Source organism: Dermochelys coriacea, chromosome 22 (assembly GCF_009764565.3).
Source record: "Dermochelys coriacea isolate rDerCor1 chromosome 22, rDerCor1.pri.v4, whole genome shotgun sequence".
Classification (NCBI taxonomy): domain Eukaryota; kingdom Metazoa; phylum Chordata; order Testudines; family Dermochelyidae; genus Dermochelys; species Dermochelys coriacea.
In genome coordinates this window covers 12,644,586-12,671,270 of record NC_050089.1, presented here as the reverse complement: position 1 = coordinate 12,671,270, position 26,685 = coordinate 12,644,586, and the positions used below count along the sequence as shown (strand labels likewise).

Sequence of the window (26,685 nt, the reverse complement as noted above, 5' to 3'; positions counted from 1 at the left end):
TATATTGACCTGAGTCTGGGGCTTGGTCCTTTGGGATCAGGAGAACCTTTTTTCTTTTCCTGGGGTACTGGTTTTCATACTCATTTGTCACCATGAGTGGCACTAGTAGTAATACTGGGTAACTGGAGTGTCTAAGAGAATTTCTTGTGACTGGTTTTACCCCACTGGCTAACCACAAGATCTCACTGTCTAGATGGTTTGGCTTAGAGGTGGAAAAACCCCAGCCTCAAGCTGTAACTGCCCTGCTTTAAGCTATTTGTCCTGAATTGGCACTCAAGTGGGTCCCACCAGAACCAGCATTGTTACAATGACCTGGGCCCTTCCTCCCAGTGGTCATTAGGGATCGAAGTGCCAGAACTCCCCAGGGGACCATGTGAGTAGAAGAGCCTGACTGAGTGAGCAGTGTCTCTCTCCTTCTCTTCCCCTTCTTCCTCCCTGCCGCTATGGCTGGTGAACATACAGGATAAAAGCCTACTACTGCTACCTCCTAGTAGAGTTACTCCAACTCAGAGGCCTGTGCATTTGGACCTACATTCATTCCTAGCTAACAGTATGGGCGAGTGGTTGTTACACAAATGCTGAGGATGTTAACTGCCCCAAGGGTCCTGCAGAGACCCCCAGGAGAAACACTCCAGCCTGCAGTGGGATGAGAGGGGTAAGCCATGAAAGGTAAACATCCACCCTCCCCTTAAAAGCCCTCCCAGTACCACAATTCACCCCCATGCACATGCAGACTGCTACAGCTACAGCCAGTGGAGATGGGCCAGAACTGGAAGCAGGGGCTTGGTGGGGCTCAGATTAAAGGGGACCTGACTCCTCTATTCGGAGGAGCATGGCCAAGCTGAGCTCAGCTGCAGCTTCTCTGGAGCGCTCAGCCTCCCCCTTTCCCCCAGCCCTTGGGATCCAGGAGGGGACAGGGCCTCTGAGAAGAACAGTGCTGCCCTGCAGGGCCCATCTTGCCCTGCCTCCAGCTTAGTGCTGCCTTGGTGAGGGGCAGGAGAAGTCAAGCTTTCTCCCTGGAGCTCATTAATTCAGGTTTCCTCAGAGCCTTGCTGCAAGGGCACAGGCCAGAGATTCCTCCAGGCACAAAGCCTGGCCCAGCTGCGGAGGGGCCCTGGGCTCAAAGTCCCAATCAGCCTTTCCTCTGCCATCTCTCACCTGTCTCCTCCCACCTCCTTAGCACTAAGAGCTCCTGGGAGCAGAGTTCTGTATGCCAGAGGCAAAGGCAATCCCCACACAGCTGATCTCTGGCCCCAGGATTTCCAACCGCGTGGATCCTTGGAGGCCAGGATGGGGGTGGCTGGAACATACAGCCGTCCAAAGAGATTCACTTCCTAGGGAGGAAGGATGACCCAGTGGTTAGAGACACAGATTCCCACCTCTGCATCAAACTCCTGGGGTGACTGTGAGCAGGTCCCTGGGGGTGGGGCCACCCTACAATGGGGAGCAAGCCCCCCCGTGGGTCCACATTGCAGCAGGGAGTGAGAGTTGAAGTGGGATTCCTAGAGCCTGATGAGGCAGCTGTTGAAGGACCAGTGAGTACAGTGGTACAAAGAGAAGCCCAAGGGGAGGAACTTAAAGAGCAACCAGCCTGTGCCATAAGCACCTTTCTTATTGGTTAACTGCTGTTAGTCTATGAGACCCAATGGGAAGCATGCCCCTGAAAGTATTGGCAAGGGGGTTGGGGTCCCAGCCTGCTCTGCCCCTGCAGTATAGCCAGATGAGGGGATGGGAAGCCAGGACTTGTGGGAAGCTCTTGCTGCACCCTGCATACTGGAGCTGAGCCCTAACCCTACACACCACGTAGGAGACAAACTCCTTGTGTGGCCAGGAAGCAGTGCAGCCAGCACTAACAGAGGGCGGCCATGCCCAGAGAGCCCTGGGCAGGATGCCCATTGCCTGTAACACTGAATTAGGATGTGAAACCAGCTTTCTGTCACTACTTTCACCCACTCAGCCTGAACTGAGTGCCCAGTTCAGGCAACCGGAAGAGCCCTACTCAGCATGAAACACTCCAGCTGGGTGAGCGTCAGGCAACCAGACCTTTGGATTATCAGGGTAAAGTACACTTGTTGAACTGCAACCCAGCCTGATTCAGCATGGCAGCCAGCTCTGCCACTCTCCCCGCTGCCCAGAGTGACAGTGCTGTGAGCTTCCTCACAGCAATGCCCTGACTCTATCAGCTAGGAAAGGGCAATGTGAGTGTGCTCCAACTGGTAGGTCTCCAGTAGCATAAGCTCCCTTCCAACAATACCCTGTCACCCCCAGCTAGAACAGCTGGAGCAGAAAGGCATCTCATGCAAAGTGCAGAGACAAGTGACAGACTCCAGCAGCTGGGCAAGTTCAAACTGACATTGCATCCTGGCCACGTTACCAGAAAAAACAAGACAGCAGGGGCAGGCAGAGAAACAGGCAGTGCTGGGACCAGGAGCCAAACCCATGGGAGCAGAGAACTATGGGATTGAACAGATGAAACAGACACATGGCAGGGAAAGGACTTGGCTAAGGCAACAGAATCAGTGGCAGAACTAGGGCTAGAACCCAGGAGTCCTGATTCCCCATACTGCACTCTAAGTGCTAGATACTACTCTTTCCTGGGGCACAGGTTAAAATCAGGAGCCCGACTCCCATCCCTGTGCTCTCACTGCTAGCCCAGCCTGCCCATGTGGGCAGGAGGAGGAGTGCTGGGAGCCCAGGGGTGTGAGGTGTTGGAAGGCTGGGCTGTGACTCTGTAGCCCTCCAGACACCAGCAGCATGCAGTGCCCAGGGGGTTAAGAAAGAGACTCTTGCCCCCCACCCCACGTGAAGCTTAATCTCAGTGACGTTACCCCCCCAAGCAGTGAGAGCGCTGTGCCAGCAGCTCCAAAATAGCAGCGGCTGGTGTGTGTGTGGGAGGCCCCAGCAACAGCCCAAAATAACCCAGCTTCAATTACACATGCTGCTTAGTGACAGTGCGGGCGTCACAGGCTGAATCCCCATGGGTAGCGGGGCCAGGTCACCCTTGCAGGCTGCCCATGTGCAGTCCCTGCCCTGCTCACAACCAGGGCGACTGGGCAGGTGATGGTGGACCCAAAGCTCATCTGAGAACAGCAGGATCCTCCTCAGCACAGAGTCACCTCGCCAGGGCTCCAGCAATGCCATTGCTGACAGCTGAGGGGCCTCCAGTGATGTGAACTTCCTCACAGCAGTGCCCTGCCGGTCCCAGACACTCCTCACCCTGGCTCCAATCCTCCTTGGACACTTCAACCTTCTCTCTTTCAGGGCAACTCCTGCTCTGGCCCTGAAGCACCCAGCAAAGCCAAAACCCCTCGCGATTAGGCCCCAGTGATGGGCTGTCTAGTGAAGACACCGCTACAGCTGGAGAAGCGAGGAATCCCCATGTCCGGGCTCACCCCTCCCTTTGTCCCCAGTGGATTGGACTGGCTGGCTGTCCCCTCTCTCCCACTGCTGTGAGTGAGCTGAAGTTGGGTCAGCACCCGCTGGGTAGCATGATAAAGGGGGACAAGCCCCAGTGGTGGATCCTGGGATCTTGCCAGAAGCCTGTGTGGGGCTAACATGCAGGGAAGCACCAACAGCCGCTTCTTGCTACTTCAGAACTGAACGCTGATAAATTGGTGCAGCCAATCTAACTCGCGCCTCAATCAACTGTGGGAGACAGGCCACAACATTGCCTGACGCCAGTATGCAGCCTCCTGGCTGCTCTGCACAGGTAGCCTCCGCACCCTGCGAGCTTCCCCTCAGCAGTGCCCTGACTCGGTGGGAGCTGGGCACCATGTGCAGAGCCCAGAAAGCGGTGACTGATCTGGCAGATAGTTATGGAAAAACTGACAAGTGGCCTCCTGGATTATCATACAGGAGACAGGAGTGGGAGGGGCAGCAAGGAGGTGAGGGGAATGAGCGAAGGGAGCGAGGCATGCACGCTGGCTGCCTCAGGTCATTGTAACGCTGCAGGAATTTGGCTGGGTCTGTGCCCTTACCAAAGGGGACTGATGCAAGTGGCAGGGACGGGAGATCTCCCATCCTACAGCCACCAGGGCCATATAATCACCTAGGTGGAGCGGCGGGTCCCGGACGTGTGCTCTGGGGAGGAGCTCAGGGGGTGACAGCCCAGGGGGAGCACAGACGGAGCTGATTTATCAGCTAGAGGGTCTAGGCTGCTGGAACCCCCTGCCTAGCCGGGTCTCTCCCCACAGTCCCCTGAGGCCCCACTTTCCCCCCCATCAAGGTACATTCCCCATAAAGCCCCTCCTGGCTCCAACTACGGACCATCCCCGGTTGCTGCCCAGGAATTTGTCTCCCTGAAATCGCATGGACTGGCTTTGGCTGGCTTTTAGCTTTCTCTCCCCTGGCTCTGCCCCTCAGCACAGGGGCTGGTGAGGCGGGCCGTGGGTGCAGAGGACAAGGAGGGAATGACCAGCAGAGAGGGCTGGAAGGACAGAGCAAGGGCAGGAGGCTGCGGCTCTGGTTGGGGTTGCATAGGGATGGTTCTCTCCTGCTCCCGAGCTCTCCTTTGGGGCCCTGACATATGCCCAGCTTCCCCAGCCGCACGGGCTGAAGCTTGCTCCTCTAGTGCAGACTCAGGAACCAAGAGCGCCCTGGGAGCCGAGCCGAGCCAAGTGCTGCTCCCCGGTCATGGGCAGGGAGCTCGCACAAGGCGAGCGGCACTCGCACTGGGATGGGAGTAGCCAGCAGCCTCTCCCCCAGCCAGTGCTCTGGCCCCGCTCCCCACAGTGCTTCCTGTTGGGAAAAGGCCAGGACCAGAGTAGCTGGGAGCTCCCCACCACAGCCCACGCTCCTGCCCATTCTCTACTGGGAGACAGACCACGCGTGGAGCTGGAGCAGCTAATGTCCATGTGCTGCGAGAGGACAGCTTGCAGGAGATCAGCCGTTCCCCTGGAGTCCTGACCTGTGGCCCCCTTGGGCAGAGGCCTGACACTGCTGGGGCGTTATTGTACAGCATGTTCTCCTCCCCCATGATTTGATGCTGGCTAATCCCCCTCCCCGGCCCCGGCCTTTATTTAGGACGTGGGCATGGCCCAGATGGGTGAAATTGAACTGATGGGCATAGACAGTACAGGCAGAATCCAAGACGTCCCCGAGCAGAGTTCACCGGACTGGAGAGATCAGCCAGGACTGGCTCCCGTCTCTTGGCCGCAGGACACTCCCCCCGCCCCCACCCCGGTCTCGTTAGCCCCTCGGGTTTCCCTGCTGGAGCAGAACAGAAGGCACAGCGGCACCAGCGGCACACAGGGAGCCACAGAGATGGAGCCACACCAGGGCAGGCGACTCTCACATAAGTTCCTGCAGCCTCACACCCCTTTTGCTCTCTCCATTCATCCCATCTAACCAGGGAGTGAACCTGCCCGGAGCCTCGGGGGCTACGAATCCTGGCTGGAGGGGCCCCCAGGGGTGCCCAAAGGGACTCCTCACACAACGGGCCAACGTCAGCCCTGGTTACACTTCACATGTATGGCCCAGGGTTCTGCTTGTTCGAAAGGGGACACTGAGGCACAGGGAAGGGGAAGAGACTTGGCCAAGGTCACACAGTGAGTCAGAGTTGGGAAAAGAGTCCAGGAGTCCGGACTCCCACTCCCGCCCTCCCTGCTCTGGCCACTAGACCCCGCTCCCTTCCCAGAGCCAAGGACAGAACCCAGGAGTCCTGACTCCCAGTTCCTCTGTACACTAGCCATTAGACAATACTTCCTCTCCCAACAAAAGCCAGAGGAAACTGTCTGACAAATTATTTTCTGACAAACTAGCCTGCAGCCATCACAAACCCACAGCGGGGCTGATGTCCCAATGCAATAGGCCCTCGCCCCGCTGACAGCAACCTCCGTCCGGGTCAGTCTTGAGCAGGGGCAGGTCTGGGGAGGGCAAGGGCAGTTACAGGTGCATTAGCATTAGAGGAAGATCTGGGCCCTTTGGGATCAGCTGCAGGTGCACAGAGGTTCTCCCCCCAGGCTACCTGTTGCTGTCACAGGTAAGGTCCAGAGGGGCAGCCCTGCTCCTTGCCGAGCTAGGCAAGTGAGTATCCCCACCCCGTTATGGGGTAGGGGCAGGCTGGGACACAGAACACAGCGAGTCTGGGGCAGAGCCGGGAAAAGAACCCAGGCGTCCTGGCAGGAGCCTCCGGATCTCACTACTAGTCCACCCTGTCTCTCACCCACACAACAGACCTGGTCACGGGCAGCCAACAGAGCCTAGGCTCTGGGTGGTTGACCCAGCACGGCCAGCGCACCACCTGGGGGTGGGGGCAGGTGCAGGAGGGGGCGCCCTGTCCCCGACAGCATTTAACGCCATGCCAAGCAGGGGCATTGCGGGGAGCCTCCCGCATCCCCTGCCAAAGCTAAGGTGCAGGGCCACCCCCGAAGACAGGACAACACAGGGCGGGGGTCTCCCTACCTTGCTCTTGTTGAGAAGGAGCCCCACGAAGGTGGAGACCACCAGGGATCCCGGCACGGAGGTCCTGCTGGGGCGCAGCTCCTTGGGCAAGCCGGGGAAAGCGGGGGGCTCCTCGGGCACGGTGACGGTGTAGGAATTCCGCATGCCGCCCGGCTCCCGCAGGCAGCGCCCGGCCGCCGGCGGGGCAGCTTCGCGGGGAGCCCCCGGGGCCCCGGGCGTGGAAAGTTCCTGCTGCAGCCAGCACGGAGGAGCAGGGCCAGGGCCAGGGCCAGCAACCTGCCAGCCCCCCAGCCCCGCTCGGCGCTCTCCTCCCCGGCGCCCGGCGGCCCCGCCCAGCCCCCGCCGCTCCGTGCGAGCCGAGCTGCGGGCGGCCCCGGGCGGGCTCTGACCTCAAGACGGGGGAGGCGCCTCCAACGCGCCGAGGGGGGCACGCGTGGGGCGGCCCGGCCCCGGCCCCGGCCCCGGCCCGCACGCTGCGCAATGGGGGCCCCTTGCCTGGCTGCCTGCGGCGCCTCGGATCCGAAGCTCTCCGGGGCAGTGACTGGCTTGTTGTTCCGGGTTTGTACAGCCCCTAGCACAAGCTGGGGCGCCACTGGAGCGCCTAGGAGCTGCCGTCAGGGAAAGACGCAATGAACGGGTGGCTGACCAACCTCTGCCGATTACTGGACCCCTTTCAGGAGTCTGAGTTGTCCTGGGTAGCCCCAAGTCTCACCTACCTTAAAACCAGGTTTCAGAGTAGCAGCCGCGTTAGTAGCTAGCAACTTCGTGAAAAAACTCGTACAGCTACAGACAGACGTCATCTTCCTCTCCAAATGCAAACAGATGGCCATCATACCGAAAGGACTGAAGGTCAAAAATCCATTACAATCTACATACCACACAGACTGTGCTGGCAGCTTGTGCCACACACGCTCAAAGAAACCGTGGAACCACCTGATCAGCATCCTCTACAGCAAACAGGGAAGGATTAAGAATGAGCTCTCAAAACTGGAATGCTCAAATAAATTTGTTAGTCTCCAAGGTGCCACGCGTACTCCTGTTCTTTCTACCTTGAAAGCTAATTGTTACAAAATGAGACCGAAAAATACAAGAGTGTCACAGCACACTAGTACTGAAAAATGGCTTACGTTCTCAGTTTTACCATAAACTTACAAAATAAATCAACCGGAATATAAATATTGTACTTACATTTCAGTGTATGGCATATAGAGCAGCGTTAACAAGTTATTGTCTGTACGAAATTTTAGTTTGTACCCACTCTTTTGGTGCTTTTTATGTAGCCTGTTGTAAAACTAGGCAAATATCTAGACAAGTTGATGTACCCCCAGAAGACCTCCGAGAACCCCTACGGGTGCATGTACCCCCGGTTGAGAACCACTGGTTTAAACCATGGCAACTCTGACACTTAAATAGACTAGCACCTGACTTAGAGCAATTTTGCCAGTGTTAGTAAACATAGTTTTCTGACACGGGAAAGCGACCCCAATATAACTTAAAGTGCGATTTTAAACCATTTAGTTAAACTGGTGTCAAGGGCCGTGTAGATTGTATTAGGATTTAAGTGAGGCTTAGTGCAGTTTAGCTTATGTCCGTTAGCAATAAAAGAAGCCCCTCTTCTTTTGAACACCCAGCTTTTTGCACTAGTTTAATTAGATGGGTTGAAAAGCTGATTCAGGACAGTTCGGTGCAACTTTTCCATGTAGAGGAGTCTTACAAGGAACAAGTTAAAGTGACAGAATGGATATGAGAGTGTCCACACAGAGGTTTGTATCCATTTTCAAACCAGTTTAAGTGAAACCAGTGCAACTTGTGTGTGGAGACAAGCCCACAGGGAGTGTTGTTCTGCTCTTGGGGGATCATGCTACCCTCTACTGGAGACCCAAGAGGTGCTGTCTCCTGTTTTATGGCTTGGCAACCCTCGGACAGCTGGTTGTGCCAACAGAGGCTCATTAGATGGAACTGAACTGCTATTTCTCACTATATTTTTGGTCTCAGTATTTTTTGTAATTATTTTCTAATTTTCTTTCTTTTTTCCCCGCACTAGTAGGAAACAAACCTCAACTCGAATCCTCATGCTATTTATTCCCTTTCTAATGGTCACCAAACCTGTGATTCAGAAATAAAACTGTAATATTGCCTCCAGCATGTCCATGTACTACTGTCCTCTACTGGATTAAATCAGAACGGCACAGCTGTGTGCCATAGGCCTGATATTGCTTATAGTGAATGGGGATTCGGCTCAGAAAGATGGGTCTGGGCTAGTGGGAGGAACGGGGTTCCATGTTGACTGCTACTGTGCACTTCCAACTGGCCACAGATTTGCTACATTTAGCACTTGTGCAAAATAGGGCTCAATCCTGAAGCTGTTACTCAAGCAAAACTGCCACAGGCCCTAATGGGAGCTCTGGCTAAGCAAAAACAAAAGGCACAAGCTCTCCTCTAATCTGTGTATAAGGAGCCCATCACTATGGTATCCCATGAGAGCTGACTGTGAGGCAGGTAAATATTACTAGCCCCATTTCCAATCAGAGGAAACTGAGGCACAGGGAGGGGCAGTGACTTGCCTGAGTTTCTGCAGCGAAGGCAGTAGCAGAGCTGGGCAGAGAACCCAGGTGTCCTGACTGCAGGGGCACGTTCAGGAACACAAGCTTTCTCAGTCACAGTAATACAGTTCTGTGTTAGTCTGTTAACTGACCAACTGCCAGGCGGGTGGGCTGATCGATAGCACAAGGGGCTGCATTTAAATAAGAGCCCCACGATTCAGGTGTCTTTACCTTCTGCTCTGGGTAAATTTCCATTATTAGCCTCAGCATGTTTTCCTCCTAGGTACTTGGAAGAATAGATTGACAGTTTCTGCCCAGCACAAACTGGCTTCCAAGCCTCCAGCTGACACTAAGCAGCGCGGCTCACGTGAGCGGCCCAAGTCCAGCACACAGACTGGCCTCCTAATAACCACATTAGGTGAAGGACAGAAGCCACCCCCCTCCAATCACTCCACTCCAGGAGTCAGGGATAGGAGAGGCCCAGGGTGATGGTTATTTTAATGCTAATTGCTCCAAAACCAAGGTAGCCTCCTCCATCCCCAGATTGAGGCTTCCGCAGAAATGTTCTGGGGGAGCTAACTACAGGTTGGAGGATGAGAGGAGGGCACTATTTCTGGCAGCTTTAAAAATACCCAAGACAGCGCCTTGCAGTGTTCATCTGCAGGGGACTTAGATTTCCTCATCAAAGTGTGATAGTCATTTCATTTAACACCGTGTGTATATACACACACACACACACACGAACATGGACACAAATGCCTACCCTCGCTCCCAACTCACAGCCGACAGTGCACACATACACAGCATACGCAAAGGCCTGCATTCTGTACGTAGGCTTGGCAGAATTCAACTCTTTTTGCATCATTTCAGTGGTACTGTCAGTTTCTTTTTAAACTTTTAAAATTTTGTATCTGTTTTAATTGTCAAAGTTGCGGGAAATTATGGGGAGGGGAACAATAAGTATTCTATGACAGTCGATGCTGGGTTTCAAAAAATCTGTCCATTTCAATGACTATATATTGAAATGTATTTTCATTGGTTTGTGGGTGTGTGGCGAAATCAACGATTACCAACAAAAATCTAATCCTTCCAAGCTTAAGTATACTGTGTACACCCCCCCCCCCCACATGTAGACATGCAGAGTATATAGACACACACTCTATATACACACAAACTGTCTACACAGGAAGACACACACAAACAGAAGTGTATACTGTATACATACAAGCACGCTGTATAAACAGATGCACACCAAATCACCGGGAAGACCAGGTCAAACCCAACCATGCAACGTGAAAGCCAGACTCTAAAGGATTCCTGTGACAGAGGGATTCCTGTGACACCCTAGCAGGACTGTCCACGCAACGTGATAGCAAAGCTGGAGCAGACCCACACTAATACAAACTGGCAGATCACGCACTAGACATGGAAAATGGGTGATGGCGCAAAGCCAGAGAACAGTGACCATGCAACCAACAAGCCAGGGGTGAGATCCGAAGAGAGGAGGCAGGGGTGCTACATGGCTGGGGGCGCTGCATGGCGGAGCTGCCTGTCACCCGCTCAGGTGAGTGCAGAGCGGGAGACGAACCCCAGACACCCCAAGATGGCTCATGCACGGAGAACAGTTAGTGGAAGCACCAATCACTCCCACGGCAGCTGGTTCACCCTCAAACTCCCCGGCGACGTCCCCATGAGGGCATCAGGGAGTGTGTGTGTGTGTGTGGGGAAGGGATGGCAGATATTTTCCAAGCAGCCCCATAAAGCAGGGGGCACATGAGCCCCAGCTGTGCCCTCCAGGCCATGCTCGGAGGGTCAGCCAGTTGGCTCTCAGCCACCCACGTGTTTTCTCTGCCCTCCCAAGGGCACAGGATTTGCCTGGTAGTGCCAAGCCCGTCCTCCCCCTGGCCAGCTCAGGCCTCCCGCTCTAGATGCTCTTGCCTCTCTTGTGTAACACAGTCGCAGAGAGCACTGACCCCCAAGTCGGGCCGGAGTCACTCTCCAGAACTGGGGGGAGCCAGGCAGAGTGCCCCCAACGGAGCTCTGGGAACCATTATGGGTGGGTGGTGCCCAGGGGCCAGGCTGCTCCAGCTCAGCAGGTCCCACAGCATGACAGGAGTCATTATGGAATGGAGCACCTGGGGGTGAATCCTTTACCCTCCTGGCCCCAACTCACACCGTGCAAACTCATGCTCCCAGGCAGCTTCCCACTCTTCCGACAGCTCTGCAATGAGCCATCAGCTGCAGGGACAGCCCAAGGCCAGAACCAAGGGGCACAACCCACCCCCTTCCCCAGAGCTTGGGGCCGGTTCCCCTCCAGACCCAGGTCCAAATGGACTCATCTCCCATCCCAGCAATGCAAAGAACAAGTCAGTAAAGAGACACCACAAACCTGGCTCAGGGTCTGGGGAATAGGACATGTGCCCTTTCCCCTCTAGCAGGCACCAGCTCCAATCTGGTTTCAGGTGGAGAGGACTGGTTGGCTTGGGCGAGTGGGGCATGGGATATGGGACCCTTCCCCTCCAGGGCACTGGTGCCAGTCACAGCTGAAAGTTGTTACTCATTGCAGGAGACAACCTGTGCCGAGCAGAGCGGCCGCTGCATCCCTGGATCCCACAGTTTCATGCTGTCCCATCCCCCCCACCCTCGGGGGTACATGAGGGCTTGCCATGTCCCTCGTTGCCAGTGGGGTAACAGGAGCCAGGGCCATAAGCACACAGCTGTGGTGGCTGCTGGAATCCAGAGAAAGGCCCCTGCGACTCAGCTGACGACAGGCTGCCCAGAAGCCGGGTTATTGATCGAACACAGCTTGGCTCTGTGTGATCCCAGAGGGGAGCCGAACCCACAGCCCCAGGAGCTGTCACAGAGGGCAAGGTGGGGCAGGCAACATGCTGAACCCATCGTTCCCACTCTCCCAGGGCCCTGGTGCAACTCCCAAGCAGTGACCTTCCCAGCAGAGGATGCCAAGAGCCAGCTGGCAGTAAAAGGCCAATGGGTTCAGGCACTGGCTGCAAGCCAGTCCCAGGAGCTGGTCGGGACGGAAACGTGAGCAGCTGGCGGCAATTTTATGGGTGGCTGCAGCCACCGGATACTCAGTTCATCTGATGTTCTGGGCAGTTAATGGGGCTGCACAAGTCTGGGAGCTCTACCAGCACAGCTGAGAAGCAAAGGGTGCCCTGCCAACCCGCCCCCTCCGGGGGAGCTCACTGCCTTGTCCTTTCGCCCAAGAGTCCCAGAGCACTGAAAGGATGTTCGTTCAAGAAGCTTCACAGCTGGGGCCAGGTTGTTGTTCCCAGTGGCAAGGTAAACGGAGGCACGGAGAACTGCAATCACATGGTCGGGGCAGAGATCAAGACTAGAACTTAGGAGTCCATACTGCTTTACCACTAGATAACACTCCTTTCCAGAAACAAGAGGAGGATCTGGGAGCCCTGACTCCCATGCCTCCTGCTCTAGCCATTAGACCACACTCCCCTTCCATCACCGGGAACTGAACCCAGGAGTCCTGACTCCCAGATTCTTGCTCTAATAACTCCTGTGATCTTTGCTTTCCCTCACCCAACATCCCAAGTAGCCCAGGGTGAGGTTGAAGGGGAAACGGCCCAGGCACCGTGTAGCCAAAGGAGTGCAGCTTCAAAGACGCGACGGCTCCAAAGTGACCGCAAGTAACCAGCGTGACCCGCACCTCCCGGTTAATGGAGCAGAACCGATCAGAGACCTCGGCTGGCAGCCTCTCCTATCCCCCTCCACAAGCCGCTTCCGGCGCTTTGTGTTTGTGGTTTAATTATTATTTATGATTTTGCTTCTTGGCTCAGAAAAAAAAATAAGACCGGAAAACAGCAGAGAACATTAAACTGTCAGCAAGCACCGTAACCTCTGGCCAGGACAGCTGCCCCCACACTGCACCCCCCGCCCCGATTAGTACCATCTACACTGCCATCATGCCTACGCCCCAAAACCTAGAGCAGGGCTACAGCTGGGCACAACTTCCAATTAAAACTTTTTTGGGTGAAAAATGCAGATTTGGGTCAACCGAAACAGTTCACAACTTTGTGTCAATTTCGGGACGTTGTTGCCGGGGAGGGGGAGGGGGGGAGGGAGAGAGAAAAAAACAGTGGGGGAAAAAAAATTCCCCAAAAATCAAAAAGTGTTTTGACCTTTCAATTCAAAATGACCTTCACTTTTTATTATATATATATATATATATATAAACACATAAACGGGGCGGGGGGAAATAAAGCCCAACATCAACATTTAAAAAAATTTGTTTTTGATTCACGGAAAATGTCATTTTCGATTTAACTTGAAACGATTCCCCCCTGCTTTTTCAGATTTGCCAGTGAATGGAAAAATCCATTGCTCATACAGCTCTAACCAAAACCCTGCAGCTCTGGAGAGGCTAAGACACATCGCCGGAGGTGGGCCAGGGTCCGGGCTAAGGTCACCGTTAAGAACATACTACGCGTTTTGTTCTAACCCAGTAAACACCAAGGCACCGCCTGGGAGAAGCCGATTGGGATCACAGAGGGGGAGAAAAGGGTGCTCAGGACCAGGGTGACAGAGGGGAGGGAGTCCCTGGATCAGGATGGATTGTGACAGGCATCTGGGGCAAGCCCAGGGCACAGGAAGGAGCCTGAAGAGAGACTTCTCCTGCCCACCATGCCCGTGTACATGAAAAAGCAGACGTAACCCCATTCCAGGCCCTGGGGAGAAGGTGGGAACGGCCTACCTGCAGAGCGCAGCAAATGGGGAAGGACACCTGATGGGGGGCCTGTGGGGGAACCAGTCAGGCCTCTGAAACCCCCCTACCCCAGTAAGTGATCCCCGCAGGGAGGGGAGAGGCCCCCATGGCTGCCGGATTGTGTCGCACACTGCATAGACAGTGGTGGCAGGCGTGAGGCCTAGGGTCCTGAGAGACAGGTTGGTCAGTGCCACATGTAATCCATACCCCGTGGTTTGGAGGGAAATCCCGTCATTGCTAGGAGGGGAACCCAGAGCCCGAGTGCAGCCTACTGAGTCAGGAGTTCAAACTTCCCTGGCCCTCTGTCCTAGCCATCAGACCGGGTGCTGCAGCTTAGCGGACACCCCAATGCTGCTGTGCGGGAGATGTGTTTGGAATGAGGGGGGGTGGGGGAATGACACTTACTCCTCCCCCCACCAGCCATGACTGTAGTGGGAGCTACAGAGCTGCCAGGAGAGAGGGAGAGCTGGGTGTGTGCGGTGATAGATCAGACAGACGCTGCTCCCGACTCTCTGCTACCTTGTCTTGTCACTGGCACCTGTGCAGAGCAGGTCCAGAACAAAGCCACCCTGCCTAGGCCCCCACGTGCCAGTGTCAACGACTGCATGGAGCCAGTAGACCCAGACCCAAGTGCTCTGCAAAGCATCGAGCCCCAGCAGCAGCCGCGCTCTCCCACCCCCCAGCAGATGGACTGTGTGTGGCCAGCCACGTGTTGGAGTCTGCAGGGAGGCAACTAGAGCCTGGCGTCAGGATTTGCCTTCCCCGCAACTTGGCCAGTGGCTCCTCCCAGCGCTGGTCGTGTCCAGCTGTACCCCCTCCCATCCTGCCCCACGGCTGAGGTGGGAGTTCTGAATTGTTCCCAGCTACACAGAGGTGGGGGAGATGGGACAGGAGAGGATAAATAATCAGCTGTTATGCTCTCAAGGGCCTCACAGGTGATAAACGCAAGGATCCTCACCTACTGTTGAATGCAGTTGTCTCTGGGGTGGAGCACGGAAGGAGGGCACATAGGGATTTTGGCCGAGAATCACAGGGCAAATCTGTGGCTCTTACATAAAGCTGCACCAAGGAGGAGCAGGGCTTTGATGTGCTGGCCCCAGAGTCCTGCGCAGGGAGGGGGCTGTGTGTGATCCCCTGGGGAGGAGAAGGGCCAAGCTGGCCCTGCCAGGGATGCCCCTGTGGTTCCAGAGATGCTGGGGAAGCCGTCCCCTCTGGGGGAAAGGGCAGTAAGAAAGAGGGAAAGAGCTGAAATAAGAGAAAGTAATGGTGGGAAAGTCAGACACAGAGACGGGAGGATTAAGGAGGGGTTAAGCCTGTTATGTAACATTCTGCCTGGTGGGGACCTGCCAGCGAGCGCTGGAGAGAACCTGACCCAACTCCGCTCCCCGAGCCTGGCTCCTGCACACAGCAAGACAGGGTCAGTCTGGGAGGGAAAGGAAAGAGCTGCGGGGGTCTCCCCTATTTCTGTGCATGCCAGGGAACTGCACAGATCAGTGCAGGCACCCCTTGCCCTCGAGCAAGGCTCAGCCTCAGCCCGAGGCAGGGAAAGGGCTGAGCCCAGCTGAGTATGGTGCCAGTGGGCAACACTTCAGGGGAGACTGGCCCCGGCAAGCTGCAGCCCTGCACGCTGGGGTGCGAGCTAGTGTCGGTGTGAGGGGCAGGGCTGTACACGCGGTTGCTTATGCGAATGCCTCATCCAGTTCCCGCAGTGCAATGCCTGGATGAAAGAAATCAACAGCCTGAAAACCCTCCTCTTGCCACTCAGGGGTAGACCACCAGGCAGGAAAAGGGGAGTCCCCCAGACTCCTGACCGCTCTCGTCCACTTCCAAGCCTCCAGGACTGCGGCAGGACAGCACAGACCTGGATTTGCATCTGTGCAGGGCAAGAGCACTGCAGCGTCCCCACCTGCCTGACCAGGGATGTATTGGGGGCTGCTGAAAGCCCCCCAGAGGAGACAATTCCTGGATACAGCTGGGCATTTTCAGGCAGCTTCCCCAGTCCTGCCCCCCCCCCCCGGATCAGCCCTGGAGCCCAGACACTCTCATACTCAGCCATGACCTGACGCCTACGGCTGCCCCATCCCTTGGTGTAAGACAGCCTTGGGGCGGGGGGACGAGCCGACATCCCAGCAGCAAGAGGGCTCTGAACATCCCGGGCAGTGACTGAGCCACCCAGCTGCAGACTCACCCACCAGGACTCTGAAACCTGACCCCCTTGGCGCTGCGGCCCCACGGCCTGACTCCTGCCTTGCCCCGCCGCAGCCAGTTCCTTCCTGGTTGGTTGTGTAACCACTCGGTGGAGATCAGGCCCAGAATCTCCACTGAGCTGCTCCAAGGCTCCAGGGGCATGCACACCAGGGTTAAACCCTTCAGCACACTTCTAGGTGGACAAATAGCCACTGACATCAGCCACTGGCCTCTCAGGATGGACTAACCCACGGGGGCATTGGCTAGCAGTCCTCCGTGTAGGTCCCAGTCATATCACAGCCTCAGTACTGTAGGTGCCTCCCCTACAGGGCATAAGCTAAGCACTAAGGCCCAGAAACCAGTGGGATTGGGAGCCTCAGTACCTTTGAGGATCTGGGCCCAAGTGCTTAGGGTCAGGGAGCTGGAGCAACGCAGGTCCTCGTCTCTTCCCCGGCCCAGCTGGTGGTGGCCACTGTCGGAGGTAGGACACTGATCTCTGTGGAGCCTGGGCAGCTCCTGTCTTCCTACTGGGGCTATTTTTGGTGCCTGTTACCACTGCCAGGGGCCGGGAGCCGCACCTGCTGTGGCAGGGTTTTGCCTGGTATCTGCAGTGAGAGAACAGGAGGGATGTGGTTGATGGGGCCGCCCCAAGCGGCTGGATTTTGTTACTGCTCTACCCAAAGCAATTTCCCCTCAAATACAGATGTGATCCCCGAGTTTAGTGCCCTGGCCCAGCTGCTGGAATTTAGGGCAGGGTGGGGGCCAGGGGTGCACAAGATGCCCCCCTTCCCCACACAGCTGATTCTCAGGATCTCTTTCCACTTGTCCAGCTCCTTCTACAAACCCACAGTCAGAAAACAGAGGCCCCTGGGCAAGGGGGGCAGAACTTGTATGAAAGCAAAGCAATTTGAAGCCAGTCACCGTCTCTTAGCCCAATCCCAAGGCCCAACGGCAAGTCTCAGGCCCAGAGCCCTTTACTCAGCCAGTCTCGCTTCCCTTGGGGAGGAAGGGCAGAGAGGGACAGAAAAAGCGACCAAGGGGCTGAGACAAGATCTTGGAATGAAATCCAAGTGGAAAATTACCAGCCTGGTCCCATGTGCTCACACGATGGGCTGTGGGCGTGGGAGGCTCAACCCTGGGCTGGGGCTTTGGTGACATGACGTCTCTGATCTGTACCCAGGGTATTAAATGCTCCACTGCCCGCTTCACAGTTCACCAGAAAACAGAGCCAGGGAAATGCCAGAGAAGGCTGCTGCACCCTCCCTGGCTAAAAAGCCCCTTGCCTAATGGTGCCACTGAATGGATCCATACAGCCCAGGGCATTCAGCCGAGGCATCTCAGCAGAGAGGAAAGGAACTGGATGTTCCCAGTGACAGTCACATGGGAACAGGCTCGTAGAGAGAAATTTGGGTCTCTGGTACATCATGTTTGCTTCCTATTTCACTTAATTTACATGCACATTACAGATGTTTTGGGGCCTCCCTGAGCTTGGGGCCCCAGTACAACTGTCCACCCATTCTCCCTCTCATCAGCCCTCCATGGGAACCCTGTTTTCTGGCTCAGGTGCCCAGCCCCACGGTCTCTGGGATAAGTAGGGCACATGGAGCTCCAACATGGCACAGCTGGGAGGGGTGCGGTTGGGTACTGGGAACAAGACCGCGTCCCCATCTCGCACTGTACAGTAACTGGCACACACCAAACCAGCTGCCCCAGATGGGCGTCTCCAGCTGCAAGCCCGGTCCGGGTTATGTCACTGGAGCGCCTTTTACAAGCAGGGCTGATTTGGGTGATTTGTGACTCCAAAGAACGGATTGGGCGGGGGCCAGAGGCAGCGGGTGCAGGTGTGGTGCAAATATCTCACATGCAGTCCTGCCTGGCTGCATCCCCTGCCATGCCAGCCCTTGGCGTCCCACGCACAGCTCTGCCAATGCCCCTTCCTCCTGACCTGCCCTCTCCCCAGCCTGCTGTGACCACCGCTCCAGAGCCAGCGGTCTAAGCTTCCCGTACACCCAGAAACTGACAGCACAGACCCGCTACCGGTGGGATGATGAAGGGGTTGCTGCAATGGCACAAGCATGCAGCATCAAGGGAGTGATGCCCCCTCTGGCGGCAGCAGGAGGGGATGGGTTTGACCCCCCAGCTGCCACAGGGCAGCCACCGTGCAAGGATGTCTGGCTGGACTGGGTCCCTGGAACAGGACTCCCGGGAGAACCCGGCCCTGCACAGCCTAGGCCAGAGGGGGAGGCTTGGAAGCCAAAGGGTGAACTGGCTACGTGGCTCAGTGCCCCTAATTAGATCTCTGTGTCCGTCTCGTGATCTCTCCCAGGCTCCAATCCCCAGAGTTTACATAACAAGTATAATTGTTTAATATCAGCTTTGGCACGCATACACACACACACAAACACACACGCAGCATGTCAACAGGCAGCTGAGAAGTGCTCAGGGCACACCTAGAAATCTCTCGGGAGTAAGTCACAGCAAGAACCCAGTGTCCCCTCTCTGCCCTGCCTCCTCGCAGGGATCTGTGCACGGGGAGGGTGAGTGAAATAGGGGCTCCGGGGAGGATCCGCGGGATTCTCTCCATTCGATAGCAGACCCTAAGGCACCAGGGGCTGCCAGAAACTAGCTACCTTGACCAGGGTCTGGGCCATGCGTGACGTACACACAAGTTTCATGTGTAGCACCTGGCCAGCAAGAAGCAGGTGCCCTATCACAGATCACAGCTGCCCGAAGCACGCTCTGTGCCCTGGGACGAAGCCCACAGACCTGAGGTCCCACCCCCGCAGCCATTGGCTGAGTCCTTCCCGTGGGTGATGAGAACCAGATCAAAGGATTGAAAGGGGTGGGGGTATTGGCACTTCCCGCCCCCCCCGGGTACAAACCCCTCCTCATTGTGAGTGAGCAAGGGATGCTGTGAGCAGACCCCAGCCTGAGACCTCACTGGGATGAGCCAATCCTGCCCATTCCCTCTACTATTGGAGGGGGAAAGACACGAGGGGGCTTGGGTGGTTTAAAGCCCAAAGGCACTGCAAATCCAGCCCCCCTCCCCCCCCGAGGGAATGTGAATCTGGGAGGTGCAGCTTGGGATCAGGGACTCTCCATCCTGCCCCCTCCCCCCCGCAGCCCCATATACAGGGTAGCTCAGTTTCTATGCATTACCCATTCAGTCCTTCGCCTCACTGCCCAGACTGCCAGTAAGGGGGCCGGGCAGTGCCAGCAGTGAGGTGGTTTCAGTGATGGGAACTCAACCGAGCTGATGACTTCACAGCACACAGGGGTGTTTGTGTGGTATCTTTGCACCATTTGATAATTCCATCTAGCTTTTCTCGAGCACGCTCATCAGCCGCTCTCAATGCACTTTACCACAAGGGTCAGTATCATTCTTCCCAAGGCACGGGGAGGTTAAAGTGACTTGCCCAAGGTCTCCCAGCAGGCCAGCGGCAGAGCTGAGAATAGAAGCTGGGTCTCTCCTGAGCCCCAGTATTCTACTCACTAAGCCACACCACCCATCTGAACCAGGGCCGACTGGAGACCGCAGTTCACAGAGACCCAGGGTGGATCAGCCATGGGCAGGGGGATGTTTTGTTCCAGCCCCTCAGTGAGTCCAGTCGGGCTCACACCCACTCCGCCGCATGCCTGTGGGGCTGCATCACCCCGAGTTGCCACCTCCCCCAGCTATAGGCTGAGCTGGTCGGGGGAGGGGGGGGGAAAATGCACAGCATTTGGCTCCAGGTGTGGCTTCTCCCCAATGTCTGTGGGGCTCAGGTTTGGGGGGCAGGGAACAGCTGTGAAACTTGGATCAGGAGGTGGATTTGGTTCAGGCTGCTCTATTCTTGGGTCTCCTCCCAACACTTCACCTGCTCTTCCATCTGTGCCCCATGGGCAGCCTCTCTCCTCCCTGTCCCTGTTCCCCATCAGCAGCCCCGCGAGGTTACTTGCCCCCCAAAACACACGAGATCCCCGCGTCGAGCCGGCAGCACCTACCGAGGGGTCCCTGGCTGGGGAGTCTGTCCGGCTCTCACTCCTGTCCCATGGCTGGCTGGGGCAGCGGCTGCTGGGCCGGAGCATAGGGGTGAGCACTTCTTGGGTGGGACTGTGGGAGCAGCCGGGGGTGCAGCTGCCCTTCCTGCTGCAGGACTCCAGGTACTCCTTGATGTACTCGGAGCGGCTGGCAGCCTGATACAGGCTCTGCAGGGCACAGAGCTCCTGGCGGTTGCGGGCGAGGAGTGGGGTGCGGGTGGGTGAGTCCAGACGGTAGGGTTCGGAGGCGTGCAGCCCGGCGAACTCCCGTGCCAGGTCCGAGTGGCTGCTGGACTTCTTGCGGCTGAGCGTGGATGGTGTCACCATGTAGCTGGTGGGGCTGCTGGTGGGGCCGGGGTAGGCGTAGCACGCTCCCCCGCTTAGGCCCCCGCTACCCAGAGGCCTGGCCAGCATGCGGCCATAGCCCGGGTTCAGCCTGATGCTGGACTCTGGGCACAGCGCCAGCCGGCCCGCGTCGTAGCTACTGGTCGGGGAGGTGCCCGAGGTCCGCAGCCGGCTGGAGGGCAGATAGCTGCTCGGGGGGCTCGGCTTGAAGCTGACCTTGTCCTTGTCTGGGTAAGAGGCGGCGAAGCTGGAGCTGTAGGAGGAGTAGGAGCCGTAGCTGGTAGGGGATTTACTGTAGGAGAAGGCGGGGTAGCGGGAGGTGTCTCCATAGCGCTTCAGCGGGGAGGAGAGCTGGGACATCCTGGAGACTGGGGCTCCGGGGGCACCACTGGTGGCATTGACTGCAAAGCAAGAGCACAATGGGCACCTTGAGTCCCTGTCCCAATGGGCACCCGCCCCAACACGCTGCACACACCCTGCCCCAGGCTTGGAAGCTGCAGGGCTGGACTCCCTGTCCTGGGGACAGACAGGGGCTAGAGACCTGGAATCCCTCCCCCGCCCACATATTGAGAAAAGGCTGGAGACCCCCTTATGAGCCAACATTCAAAGCAGGAGACCCCTGCTATGGGAGCATGGAGGTGACTTGGCCAATGGAGCTGTGGGAGACTTAGAATCTCTGGACGGGAGAGACAAACATCCCTCTCCAACTGCCTGGGAGAAAAACCCCCGAGCCGGGCACCGGAGGGGCTGGGATGCGCGGGGGCAAGGCCCAGCAGGCCCCACAGCAGAGATGCACCAACTGGTTGGAGCCCTGTGCTGGATATGGCCAAATCCTATACACAACAGCGCGGGCCCACTCCATGGCAGCGGGACCTGGCTGTGTGAAGCCAAGTCCATCAGGCGCCCCGTATCCTGAGGGCTGACAAGGGTAGGAGCATGGGGTAAGCTCATGGCAGCTCGTGGCATAGCTGAGTTCTAGAGGGGGTTATGGCGGGTGGGATGGAAAGGCGGATGTACTTGTGTGGGGCAGACAGCAGAGAGGGGCCAATAGGGGGTTGGGATACAAGAGAACCCCAGCCAATCCAATCCAAACCAAGCCCCCTTCCTAAGTCCCCAGTGCTGGGGTGGCACAGGCTCCCATTTGGGGCAGGCGCTCAGCACAGAGAGCGAGCGGAGCAGACTGAGCCATGCAGTCCCCACAAACATGAAACCCACTGACCCCACGGCAGGGAAGGAATCACCTTTCTATGGGGCTGCATTTTAGACCCACTTTGCGCTGGGGCCAACAGTGACCCATCATGCAGGGCAGGGTCACCCACTCAGAGGATGATGAACTAGGTGACGCCATAATGCCCCAGACCCTTTATATAACCTTGCAGCAGGTCAGGGAGCGTGTGTGTGGGTGCACACATCTGTCTGCGTGTCACTGTGTGTGTGGAATTCCTTCCTGACCCCATTCGACAGTCCATTTAAGCCTTGGAGCATGAGCATGGCTGACAGATTTATGGCTTCTCATGTTATCATTAGCCCAGGACAGCCCAGCCTTCCCCGCTCCCCTCTCCAGTACAGCCACAGCACATGACTCGATAACCTCTGAGGCTTAGAGCTGACACAACCACTCATTACATTCACTGATCCCAACCAGGTTCAAATCCAACCTGGCGGGGTAGTGACCGAGAGCTGGTCCCAGCTGACAGCCATTCGGTGGCCACATGGGAAATGAGTTTGTCAGGTCTCAGTCCAGCTTCCGGGGGTACATAGCACACCACCAGAAATGCTGCTAACTGACCCTTGGTGGGTAGACTCAGCAGAGAAACCAAGGACTGAATGGGTCATGAAGCCCCCTCTCATTCCCAACCCATCCCTAGCTCTGAGGTTCCCCTCGGAATCTGTCACCAAGACCCCAATAGGTCAGGAGAGATGGTGGGGAAATTCCTGGGATGCTTGGTGGCACCCCCACTCCGATCCCGGAGCATTCACTCTGCCCCACCCACACCCACACGGGGGAGGAGGGGACTGAGGGCGGGCAAGGATCTCTCACATGCTGGGGATGCTCTGTCCTCTCAATTAGACTCAAACCCAGCGACCACTTGCCACAGGGGGTGCTGCAGAGACGCGAGCGAGTGACAGGGACAGATGGCAGCAGACAGCAGGAGCCTAAACAGAAAGCAAGGACCCTGGATTCTCTGCGGGTTTGTTTACAGCAGCCAGTGCCCTGCACCGCACAAGGCAGAAGGGCCTGCTTCTGCCCAGGTGAGCAGAGCTCAGGGGAGGAGAGGTCACCCTGTACTCTTCTCTGTAGAAAGTTTAGGGAGCAGGGAGAGATTTTCCCAGCACCTCCTCAGAGCCCTACAACTCAAAATGTTTTCGGGGTGACAGTAATAATAGTGCCTTGCTTTACTGAGCTAGGATTATTCAGAAATGCTTCTAACTCACAATGCTTGGATCCGAATCTCTCCCAAAGTTGAGAGAGGTTTGGGATGTCAGGCATATCTCTAGCGTTATCACCCTCCCACTGATGGGGAAACTGAGGCATGCAACAGGGCAGGGAATCGGTCATCTGATGGGTGGGATGCTGGGCGTGACCTCCTCCCAGGGCAAAGGCTCATACGCCAAGGCTCCTGGAGCCCTTGGAAGATGAAAGGGTGTCATACACCCGCCAAGAGTCATTACGGCCAGCCTGGCAGAGAGATGAGGGGCAGCCCACAATCCATGCCGCCCGCCCTCCCTCTCCATGGCACTGGTTTCACAGCTGGGGTGTGTGTGTTTGGGGAAAATATGACCACAAGGGAGGGTGCGTTCTCCTCCCTGTCCCATGGAGGGGCAGGACAGGGGCGGCTGGGATCTGCGGGAACGGAAAGAGATAAGGGAGAGAGAAATGAGCAGGGAGGAAGAAGAAAGTACGGGAGGTTCAGGGCTGGAGGGTGAGCCTGTTCCCCAGCGCAAGGACTTGTGGGCTGGAGCCGCTCAGCCCAGGCTCTCTGCTCCGCTGCATCTGACCTCGCTGAGAGCTAGCTGCTCCCATCAATAATTCAGCACCACGCACAAAATGCAGGCTGGAGCCAGCAGCCGGAGCCAGTCCCCCTGCCTCTCCCCACCCGCCTGAGTGAGCCAATGGGATGCCCAACCTGAGCGGGTTTGCACGGGGGATGATTTCATCAGCTCAGGCCACCCTCCCACCCCTCGCCCAGGCCTGCCCCGGGGCATTGGTATTCCAGAGACAGAGTCCTGGGGCTATTCAGCAGCTGCCAGCTCCACTCTCCAGCAGCTGTGCCATGCAGCCGAGCTGGCTGGAGATGCCATCCCAGTCTGAGCGGCCAGAGGCCTGCAGGACAGCAGTGTGACGGGCGTGCTGAGCTGGGGGCGAGGCTGCTCCTGGGCTGACCTGGAAGCCAGCCTGGAGAGCACAGAGCTAAGTGGTGATGGCCAAGCCCCAGCTGCTGCAGCAGCTCCATGGACTAGGCAGCTCTCAGGTGTGGGAAGCTTTTGCCACCATGGGAGCCAAGGGTCTAGCTAGGACTGTGCATTAGCATCATGGAAAGCTCAGTCTGCAGCCCTCTTGGGGATGGCAGGGGGCTGCACCTCCAGGGGGCACCAAGCACCAGCCGGGGCTGCCCTGTCCCAAGGGTCTGGCCAGCTATGCTCATCTCTAGCCTCCGCATCGGGCTCCATCCACAAGTCAGCAGAGAGCAAAGAGGAGCTCGGATCAGTCCTGAGCAGAGTGCCTCCACTGGGCCCTGACAGTGCAGGGTCCCATGGAAGGGCAGGGACTGGATCCCCCTCCTCCCATGGCTCCCCAAGCACTGCACAGACAGGAGCCCCATTCTACGCATGGCGAAATGCAGGGAAGTGACTTGCCCATGGCCACCCAATGAGTCAGAGGAAGAGCCGGGAATAGAACCCAGGAGTCCTGAGTCCAGTACCCAAAAGCACACTATACACCACGGTCAGATGGGAAGAGGCCACGTAGGTGTGAATGCCACATGTGCCAGGGGCTCTCTCCCCAGGGCACCCCCTGGGCTGCCCACATTCACCCCACCAGCTGCCCAGAGATATAAACAGATCCCAGCAGGTCATGAATGACCAGTCGCAGAAGCCGAGGAACTTACAACTAGCGGCGAGGAAGGGGCCCCTGTGCCCAGGCTGGAGCATGGCCAGCACAAAACACTCCTCACAAGCCCACCAGTGGCACTCAGGCCCCTCCAGAGGAGACACCCACGACAAACACCATCCAAGACTTGGGTAAAAGTCCTGCCTAGCTCAGCCAATCGGCTTCACCCCCTAGACAAGCTGGGGCTGCCTAGGAAACAGGCCCTAACCAGATGGGAACTTTGCTCCTGGAATGGATCCATTGGGTCAGAAAGCAGCTGGCACAGGGTCTGGGGGACATTACACCAGACCGGGCTCTGGCTGGTCCCCAAATGGCTCTAGGGATTTACGTGGTGGTTGGGAGGCAGAGGGAACTCCCAGGACATCTCCTCCAGCCCTTTCGCTCCCTCTCTTTGCTTGTTTTCCTTCCCTTGCAGGACAGCGGCTCACATGGCTAAGAGTCTCTAGTCACCAGGGAAACCCCACCCTGATTCAAAGCCCTTTCAAGGCGAGCTCTCCACGCACCTGGACGTGCTCCAACCTGACGCGCTTGCGGCAGGGGACAAGCACAGACATGCTGTCCTCTGCTCGGCCACGGCCCACACCCCTCGTAAGCCCGAAGCTCATGCAGCACCTTGTCTCAGGGATCTCAAAGCACTTTGTAAAGCTGTTCATTTGGGGTGCTCCCCCATGCCCAGGAAAGGAGTAAGCTGCTCTCACACCCCTTGCACGGGCAGCCAACAAGGCCCAGGGAAGTGAGGTCACAGGCCTGGGGACACATAGCAAGTCGCTGACGAAGCCGAGACTAGAGCTTAAGAAACTCTAACCACTACAGCACACTCCTTCTTGGAGGCAGGGGTAGAATCCACAAGTCCGGATGCCCAACTCCGTGCTCTCACCACTAGACAGCACTCCCCCACTCAGAACCAGAAACAGAAGTCCCAGCTCTGTGCCCTAACCACCAGGCCTTAAGGCCTCCCACATACAGCTACATGAAAGACCACCTTGTCTCTCTAGCCAAACCACTCACGGGGGAGAAACTCACCCAAGCTTCTGCACCGAAACTCCCAACCTTGCCCAGCAGATGCCTCCATCCCTCCCAAGCCTGCTCAGCTGGCTAGGTCATCCCCCAAGCAGGTGCTGTGGAGAGGCCTTGGGAAGTCACGCTCCATTTAAGGCAGCCTGCACAAGCTCGGCCCTCATGACCACATGTGTCCCTACACCCAGCGGTGTAGGGGAGCACCGTCTTGCTCACCTGGCCTGGTCCCAAGGGGCGGGGCCATTCTGTTGGGAATTGAGAGAGTCTCAAGCTTCGAAATTCATCTCTAGATTCCAAGCTCCCTCAAATTCTGGGGCGTCTGGGTCCACTTGCGTTTATGGCTCACCCCTTCTGCAGCATTTGGGTCCCTGCCCAGGAATCAGCACTTGCCAGTCCCTAACCCTGCATCCCAGGCAGTATGAGACTCAGCCCTGGAGGCCACATTTCCAAGTGCACACTCACCCTACCCCGCTGCACCCCCCCAAGGCAGGGGTTTGACCGAACAGAGCTGCACCCTTCAGCCCCACCGCCGCTGATAATATGCACTCCGGATTTCCAACTGGCAGCCGAGTGAAACTGAGCCAGGGCCGGGTGTGAAATTGGAGTCAGCCGGAGGGAACATTACAGATCCACAGGGAGATGAGCCATTTCACCTGCTGTGCTAACCTAGTTCAGGCGCTCCCTTGGTCTGGGCTCAGCAACGCCACAGCGAACGGCCAGTCACCAGCAAGATGAGTTTCCCAGCCTCAGTCCAAGCAGCGACGAAACACAGACCCTTACAGACCAGGAGCACCCCGTAGTCAGCCCCTACACACAGACCCGCAGCAGGCTGGTCTGGCACACGGAACCACTCCAGATCCAGTCCAGAACTAGTCCCACTTGTGGAAACACTTCACCTCTGATCCGAGAATTTACCTGAGATCCTCATCCCCATAGTAAATTGTCTGAGGGACCTAGCTGCTCTAACCCACAACCTTTGGTGAGCTGTGAAGTCCCATCCAGCTGCACTGGCCCTCTGGCAAGGTTGCCAGCTCTCTTGACTTCCTGCTCTTTCCACGCAGTAATCATCCCAGAGTAAGTAGGAAACTATTTATGAGCAAAAGCAAGCCCAAGTGCACAAACCTGTTAGGCAAGGAGGCTGCAGGGTGAATAATCCCCCTGCAGGCAAATACTCCAGTGAGACGCCTGGCTCTTCCCTGCCAGAGCTCAGCCCCTTTACCAGGAGCAGCAGGAGGCCAGATGGGCTGGGCTTCCCAGCTGAAGCCTTCATCTGCATAGTGGAGATTTTGCTTCAAGGAATGCAGGGATGGCTACAAAGATGC

The 26,685-nt window shown here is 56.9% G+C and overlaps 1 protein-coding gene across 6 annotated transcripts in view; it reads right to left on the bottom strand.

The window, feature by feature from the left end:
* Positions 1 to 26,685, bottom strand: part of USP2 (ubiquitin specific peptidase 2) — a 61,480-nt gene that overhangs the window by 28,096 nt on the left and 6,699 nt on the right. For 4 of the 6 annotated variants that reach the window (XM_038380865.2, XM_038380863.2, XM_038380864.2 and 1 more), the window contains one exon: positions 19,855 to 20,636. In XM_038380865.2, the coding sequence (XP_038236793.1) occupies positions 19,855 to 20,595 (741 nt within the window). In that variant the 5' untranslated portion in view covers positions 20,596 to 20,636. Of the gene's footprint in view, positions 1 to 6,402; positions 6,733 to 19,854; positions 20,637 to 26,685 lie in introns of those variants that run through there. The other 2 variants (XM_043501074.1, XM_038380867.2) reach the window with 2 other exon arrangements.